Here is a 7,461-nt window from a genome sequence, read left to right as displayed (position 1 = left end):
TACCCCCACCCCCNCCCCCCCCGACTTGCGACGCTTTGTTCTAGGCACCGCGAGGCCGAAGCTACTGGGATTACCGTTGTCCTTCTTTGTCCCATTTTGTACAAGCATGCGGCAGGCCCCTGGCACGCGTCGGCTTTCGACCCCACATCCCGCGCAGCCCATCGATGCCGACGTTAGTTTCCGACTTGGCCCACCCCAGTCGCCCGCATACTCCAGACCTCCAACGGGCCGCATCCCACCGGCTTAGGCGGCTCCCGGCTGCTTCCTTGCTGCCTGACAGCCGTAGCCGCGGAGGGGTGGATCGGGATATTAAATGCCTGTGCAACATATCACTTGACGTTCCTGCTGGTGTCTTGATCGAGTCTGGTCAGCCAGATTAAACAAAACACTCGGTGACTTCGTGGAATTACTCCTGTTGTCTGCAGACAGCTACTGCATCCTCGAACTTGCCTCTTGTTCCGGGTCTCGATCTGCCCGGTCGAGTCTCCCAACCAACGAAGCTGCCGCCGTGTTTGAACAGTCTTGCTGCTGCGCAACAATGACTGCCAACGGTAAGCCAATCTTCAAAACGCAACCCTATTCCAAGCAGGGATCTCGGGTGCGGCAACTGACCGATGTCCCTAATTGTAGCGGTCTTGCCCACCCCTGCCGCGGGCGCTGCGGATAAGGCGGCCTACCCTCCCGTGGTAGACCTGCGGGCCATGATGGCAAGGAGACCGCTCCCGGCCGTGGCGCCAGGCACCGTAGATGCGTCGTCCCTGACAGGAAAGGAGCCCGCCAGGCTGGCCCGCGGAGTTCTGGACAAGCTGAATGCCTCCCTGGCCGCGGGAGATGCCGCGGGCGTGGAGGACTGCTTCAACGCCTCCCAGGCGTACTGGAAGGACAGCATTGCCTTGACTTGGCATCTACGCACATTCGCCACTCCCTCAACCATTGCCGCCAGTCTTTTGGAGACCAGCAGACTCAGGGGGCTGTCGCGAGATGGCTTCCAAGTCGACGGTGATGCCCAGTTCAACCCTGTCTTTGTGGGTGCTGATATTAGTCGCATGTGTCCCCGAGCGAACAGCTTCTAACGGACCAAACGACAATACCAGAGCTTTATCGACTGCCCCATCTCCTTTGCCACCAGCTCTCCGGCCACCAAAGCGATAGGCAAGGTCCTCTTGCTACCCGTGAGGGGTGACAAGAACCAGGTGGAGTGGAAGATATGGATACTTGCGACAAGACTCGAGAGCCTCGACGTCCATCCCGAAAACGAAGCGCTGCTTAGGCAGCCCGGCCGGACCATTGACGGCAAGCAAGACTTTGAGACCCAAGTCTTGATTCTCGGAGCTGGGAATGCGTGAGCAAATCGCGGTCATGCCCACTGACATGCAAACCCCGCGATGTGAAGAAGCGCTGACGGGTTTTCATCCGCTGCTATACCTATAGTGCCGCCATACTCGCCGCCCGCCTTAAGGCGCTGGGCGTCGAAAGCGTCATGGTGGAGAGGTACCCCCGGGTCGGCGACAACTGGGCTCGCCGCTACGACTGTCTCCAGTTCCACGTGCCCACCTCGTCCGCCCAGACGCCTTATTTACGTACGTCATACCTCCACCCTCCCTGGGACGTGGCGCACACAGCGCAGCCGGTTTGGCCGTTGGGCTAGGAAACTGACAGGATTATGCGACGCGTGCCTTCTGCAGCCTACGATGATAGCCTGCTGGGTCGGATGCTCAAACGGGAAGATCTCGCCAACCACATGCGGCGCTACGTGGCCGAGTTCCACCTTAACGTCCTCACGTCTTCCAGGGTCCAGTCGTCAGTCTTTGATACATCGACCAAGAAGTGGACCGTTACGATTCAGACAACTGCTGGCCGGGTGACGGCGACCGCGAGACACGTCGTCCAGGCCGCAGGCCTCGGCTCCCAGCAGCCCTTCATCCCGAAGCTGGCCGACGAGGGCCTTTACAAGGGCGTTAGCATCCACTCGACCGAGTACCAGAACCCGGACGCCTCTCTGAAGGCCAAGGGCGTGCGGTCGGTGCTGGTGGTGGGCTCGGCTAACACGGCCTTTGACGTGCTGCAGGACGTGCACGACGCCGGGCTCGAGACCACCATCGTCGCGCGCTCCCGGACCTTTGTCGTGCCCGTCGAGTACCTCAGGGACCCGCGGGCCTTAGGCCCGTACGACGCCGGTGTCGAGGAGGCCGACCGCAACGCCTTTTCGCTGCCGACGTGGGTCGAGGCGTGGCTCGTCAAGGGGCTCTTTGCGTCCCTCGCCCGCGCCGAGCCGGACCGGTACAGGGCGCTTGCGGCCGCGGGGTTCCCCGTCCTCGACAGCGCGGATAAGGACGCGTGCCTGCTCCACAACATCCTCGAGCGGGGAGGGGGTCACTACGTCGACATGGGCACGACCCGCCTCATCGCGGACGGCAACGTCGGCGTCAAGGCCGGCGTCGCGCCCGTCGCCTACACCGAGCACGGCCTGCGCTTCTCGGACGGGAGCATGATCGAGGCGGACGCGGTGGTGTGGTGCACGGGCTTCCGGGACAAGGACGTACGGCAGGTCCTGCTGGACGTGCTCGGGTCCGAGCCGGAGCAGGGCGGGCCGGGGAGGCTGGGGCCGCGGGACGTGCTGGCGCGCATGGACGCGACGTGGGGTGTCGACGCCGAGGGCGAGGTGCGCGGCGTGTGGAAGCGGCACCTGGGCCTGGAGCGCGACGGCGGCGTCAACTACTGGGTCGCGGGCGGGCACACGCAGTTCCACCGGTACCACTCCACTACGATCGTGCTGCAGATCAAGGCGGAGCTCGAGGGCTTGCTGCCCGAGGCGTACAGGAAGACTCCTGGAGGGCACTAACGGTCAAGATTCTGAGAGGGGTGTATGGGTCAACGAGGGATACTCGACAACTGGTATTCACAAGCAATGGGGGCGAATTCTACAGGCGGCAATTAAGTTTCGAGCAACCAGCTACTATCGGAGCGGAATGGCAGGTGTTTAAATAAATTAGCCTCTCAGGGGCAGGATAGCATCCAATTATCAGACCGGCGCTTCAAGGCTTGAACATTACAGGCTCACATCGTGAACTCGTGGCAAACCATGCACCAACTAGAAAAGCCAAGAAGCGCGCCTATCCCAAGCCAGGGCGTGCGGGGTCCTTGCAGAGTAATCGACCCCAGCTGATTATAAAAAGCCGTGGGTGTGGTGGTATACTACTGACCATGCTTGATTTAATAGCATTTCGACAATGTTTCGGCGTAGGACGAGGGCGGCCAGATATACGAGGCGGCCCCCCGTTTTAGCCGACAGCGGCTCTTTCGTTGTCGCGCCTCATACCACGTGATGGTAGCCTGGGAAATATTGGAGACTTCCCTACGTCTTCCAGACGGAAACATTTCTTCGCGCTTTCGCACCCAATCAGCCTGGGCCGCCTTCCCCCCACACAAAGACTCTCCAGGAGTAGTAAAACCTCCCATTTTCGCGGCTTCACATGTGCCCCGCCAGCGACCAAAATACCCGGACCCCTTCGACCGTACGTGCTACGCAGTACGACGTACGACGTAAGAAATTCGCCGAATTTTAATAGCAGCGTTGCGACAAGGCTCCAAGATCAAATAGTCCCGTTTCCACAGACGGCTCCCCCAGACCATTCGCGCCAGTAGTCCGGCAATGCATAAAAACCAAAGCTTGGGTTATCACTCGGTAGCTGGGAGAGTCGCGGCTGACTGGCGGGCTGTTCGTATTTTGCGCCAAGCGTAAAGACCGCCCCGGGGCCTGCCCACCACCTCGGGGCTATGCCTGCCTAGCCAGGTGCGACGGAGAAGCCTAGTCGACCAGGCGGTCGCCGACGCCATCACCGAGGATGTGCGGCGGGACCTCCCGAACACTCGCTTTGAGGTGTTCACCTTCCGACCTGGAGGCCGAGGTCCTGGCCACGGGGCCGGTGCGGCTCCCCGGCGAGGCGCGGCACGAAACCCAGGCCCAGGCCGCCATGGGAGTCCTCATCTACACCTAGGGCCCGACCGACCACCGAAGGCCGCCGTGATGGGCTGGGCCAAGATGAGAATGGCTGGTGGATTCACTCCGATCCTCCTCAACCTCAAGACCACTGACATTTACTACACGGTATGTTAATGGAAACTTTTCCGGTCACCCTTCGTCAGTGGGCCACGCCAGTGGAAAGATTGGGAAGAGTAGGAGAACGCTAACAGGACGACATAGTGCATAACTTTGTACCATTCAACCGCCATCATCATGGGCCTCGGCCCCGTCCTGGCCCGCGGCGCAACGCTGGCAATAGGAGTCAGGTTCTCGATCAGGAACTTCTGGCGCGACGTGCGCAAGCTGGAAACGACCATGGTCTAGTACGTAGGCGAGACGTGCCGGTACCTGCTCTCGGCTCCCAAAGACCACGACCCCGTGACGGCCGTGGACCTGGATAAGGCGCACCGGGTACGGGTGGCGCACGGAAACGGCCTGCGGCCCGACGTGTGGACGCGGTTCACTGGGCTCCTGCCAAAAATATATTGCAGCAGCGGCGTTTTAACGAGCGCCTTTCGCCAATATCCGCTGCCGAAAAGGACTCGGATAACACCAAAGACCGGCTTACGGAATCGACTGCGGGAGCTGAAGCATTCGACACGGCCACTTCTCAAACGGGCAGTAGCGTTTCACATCTTCCCGAAATGGCTATCAGAACTCTGAGATCCCAGAGCACTGGCGTAGCAAAAACACCTGAGGCAGGTGCGCCGGGTGGTCAGGACACGCCGGGCGCGCCAATAAGCCGGATGTCAAGCTGGGATATCCCCAGGAGCGGGATCCACAAGTAGATCCTCCCAAAAATATCTTGCAACTGCCAAAGTGGGTTTTAGCCTGTTGCATTCAATTATTTATTGTCCTTGACTTTCGGCCGTAGCTGACCATTCCCTCTGTTTGGTATCGCAGTCTCACTGGACAGCTCGACCAAGCATTCGACACGGGAACCAGCACTTGTTCCAGTGAGACAGACTTGGACTTCTTACCCACCACTGGCCGCGACGACGATGGCTCTTTTGAAGCCAGCTGGGGACGATGGTATGACATTGGCGAGGAGACGTTTAAGGCCAACCCCGACACTGTGATCGCCATTTATATGCCTTGCATGATGCAGATGTGGGAAGACAGTCATAATGACGTCGTCCGTAAGGGACTGCCGTATACGGCGGCGTTCGCCTATACGGATTATAAAGTGCAAGGCAGGACCTTAGATCGGGTGGCACTCGAATTGCGGGGAACCAGGACGACAAATATCGAGAGCCAGGCCGTCCCCAGCCAATGAGACCCGTACAGCTTGTACGTGCAACTGTCCCGGTGTTCGTCACTGGACGGCATCATGCTCCTGTCTAAGGCGAGAGAGGGGGATTTTGTAGGCAATAAGGTGCCCGGTAACATGGTCGCTGCAGAGGAGAGGTTAGAGTTGCTAAGTGAGGTGTCACGATCGGGGCGAATAGGCTTCGCAGCCAGGCTCAATTGATGCTATGGACGAAGACTCTTCTATGAGGAGGGAAAAGGAAAGAGAGGCGCGGCGCGCCGAAGGCACGATGCGAGGAGAAAAGGTGTTGCGGTGCCTTGTCGCACAGGTTATCCTGTGGCCCGTGCGCCGTGGATGCCTGCGGCGTGCGGTGAATTGCCATGGCGCAGGCCGCCTGCATCGTCTACCTCAACATGGAGTACTTTGCCGATTCGGGTGAGCCGCGGGAGCCCGACGGGATGGGCCTGTGGGAGTCCAAGGTCCGGAGGCGAGTTAGGCAGTACCCCTTTGTCCGATACGCAGCCCTCAACTAGCGCGGGCACTTCGAAAACGCGGGCGCGGCTGCGTGGCAGGTTTACAGCGGCGACCCCGAATGCCACGCCCGCAATATGCGTTGGAGAGAGCAGGTGCTGGACGCCGAGAGCGAGCACGCCAAATCCTGGTCCGAGGTTTGGTGGTTCTTCACTAGGGGTCCTCCCGAAGACTACCCCGACGGGTGCCTGGCGGCACTGGTTGCTGCGCACAGGAAAGCCGCTCCGGTCCTCGACAAACCCTCGTGGTGCCGCCGCAGGGAGCGGGGGTAAAGACACCTTAGGAAGAGGCACTCGATTCCGGGGACGCGACGTCGAGTCCCGAAGCCATGTCGCCGAGCTCTGAAGCCGCTTCGCCGTTTTCCGAACCCCCGACGTCGATTTTACAGACCATGTTGTCGTCCTCTTCCCGCCCGGCAACACCCAGTTCCGGACCTGAGATACCGATTTTGAAAGTCAGACCGCCCCGCCCCCGCTTCCTACCCCCGACCCTGAGGGGCCTTCGGTTTTTCAGAGTGGAACCGGGAAGGAGAGGGCAATAGATAGTCCTCGACCATGGCCGTGACAAGTTTCTTGATCGGCCCCGCCAGCTGACTCGATCAACCCATTTCGGCCCCTCCCTCCACTGCCATCCGAGCCAGCTACTCGGCCCCTCCCTCCACTTCCATCCGAGCCAGCTACTCGGCCCCTCCCTCCACTTCCATCCGAGCCAGCTACTCGGCCCCTCCCTCCACTTCCATCCGAGCCACGATAGGGGGGCGGGTGGCTTTGCAGAATCTGGTCGTTAAAGCAGCGATGCGTCCCGGACTATTTAATAATCAAACTCCAATGGATTGGCCCCTGGAATCCAATTGAAATAAGCATTTCCAAAGACAAAGATCGCTCCTATCGAATCGTTGAATCTTCGGCTTAAAGGCTGAAACTGTACCACAATCCACGATGCTTGTTGCCATCATTCTCGGTCTTTTTTTACGGCTCGTTTCTGGCATCAACATGTCTTACTACCAAGACGAACCTGGTGTTCAACCCGCGTTTGCGCCATTCCTTTATAAGTAAAATCAACCATATCAGATCCCTTCTTAATACTAACCTGGATATGAACATGGGCTGATTTTTCCTTTCCAAAAGCTTTTACACAGCGGCGGAGAGCTTCAACACGACGCGATTCGTCAAATTTTTCGCCGAGAATGCGGTCATTAGCTTCGGGAAGGAAAGTTTCACCGCGCCCTCTGGAGTCGCGCAGTTCGTGGCTCTTACAAAGGATGGGCCTGCTATCCACGTAGGTATTCGGTATTATTCTTAGCCGCTAGGATAATGGATTAACTATAAATGAATTTAACAGCACTATCCTCTCAACGCCAGCGTCGGTATCGACAACAGCACACAGAATGAGTTCGTTTTAAACGGGAAGGCCAAGCAAACTTACACTAATGGTACTTGCGCGACCGTCACGTAAGTTTTCTACATCACCTCTCAAGGAAGGTCCTTTACTAATATCAGCCCGATGCTTATTAGTTACGTGACCAGATTTACCTTTGCAAAGACTTGTAGCGGAATTGTTGAACTTCTGCCAGAAAGCCAATCGCTGCTCTATCTCGAATTGGTCTCCCAAACCGCCACTATGGATTCCTGCAGCTCATTCTAGAGAGTGTCACGGC

At 58.6% G+C, this 7,461-nt stretch overlaps 4 protein-coding genes across 4 annotated transcripts in view; 3 read left to right on the top strand and 1 right to left on the bottom strand.

Moving 5' to 3' along the window:
* Positions 1 to 538: 538 nt before the first annotated feature.
* Positions 539 to 2,842, top strand: GGTG_12513 (hypothetical protein; the record flags this gene model as incomplete). The annotated part of the gene is made up of 5 exons (XM_009230413.1): positions 539 to 551; positions 631 to 1,025; positions 1,095 to 1,342; positions 1,432 to 1,580; positions 1,686 to 2,842. The coding sequence occupies 5 exons, from the start codon at positions 539 to 541 to the stop codon at positions 2,840 to 2,842; spliced, it is 1,962 nt and encodes a 653-aa protein (XP_009228677.1).
* Positions 2,843 to 3,204: 362 nt separating this feature from the next.
* Positions 3,205 to 5,333, top strand: GGTG_12512 (hypothetical protein; the record flags this gene model as incomplete). The annotated part of the gene is made up of 5 exons (XM_009230412.1): positions 3,205 to 3,240; positions 3,794 to 4,108; positions 4,349 to 4,435; positions 4,516 to 4,726; positions 4,990 to 5,333. 5 exons carry the CDS (start codon positions 3,205 to 3,207, stop codon positions 5,298 to 5,300), a joined length of 960 nt encoding a protein of 319 aa, XP_009228676.1. The 3' UTR covers positions 5,301 to 5,333.
* Positions 5,334 to 5,653: 320 nt separating this feature from the next.
* Positions 5,654 to 5,806, top strand: GGTG_12511 (hypothetical protein; the record flags this gene model as incomplete). The annotated part of the gene is made up of 1 exon (XM_009230411.1): positions 5,654 to 5,806. The coding sequence occupies one exon, from the start codon at positions 5,654 to 5,656 to the stop codon at positions 5,804 to 5,806; it is 153 nt and encodes a 50-aa protein (XP_009228675.1).
* Positions 5,807 to 6,614: 808 nt separating this feature from the next.
* Positions 6,615 to 7,461, bottom strand: part of GGTG_12510 (hypothetical protein) — a gene marked incomplete at both ends in the record, with an annotated part of 1,939 nt that continues 1,092 nt past the window's right edge. Inside the window, 3 exons of the mRNA XM_009230410.1 lie at positions 6,615 to 6,725; positions 6,819 to 7,109; positions 7,230 to 7,422. Of these exons, the coding sequence (XP_009228674.1) occupies positions 6,615 to 6,725; positions 6,819 to 7,109; positions 7,230 to 7,422 (595 nt within the window). The remainder of the gene's footprint in view (positions 6,726 to 6,818; positions 7,110 to 7,229; positions 7,423 to 7,461) is intronic.

Source organism: Gaeumannomyces tritici (assembly GCF_000145635.1).
Source record: "Gaeumannomyces tritici R3-111a-1 unplaced genomic scaffold supercont2.9, whole genome shotgun sequence".
Lineage (NCBI taxonomy): Eukaryota > Fungi > Ascomycota > Sordariomycetes > Magnaporthales > Magnaporthaceae > Gaeumannomyces > Gaeumannomyces tritici.
Note: the sequence above shows the minus strand (reverse complement) of the source record. Positions and strands in the feature narration are given on the sequence as shown.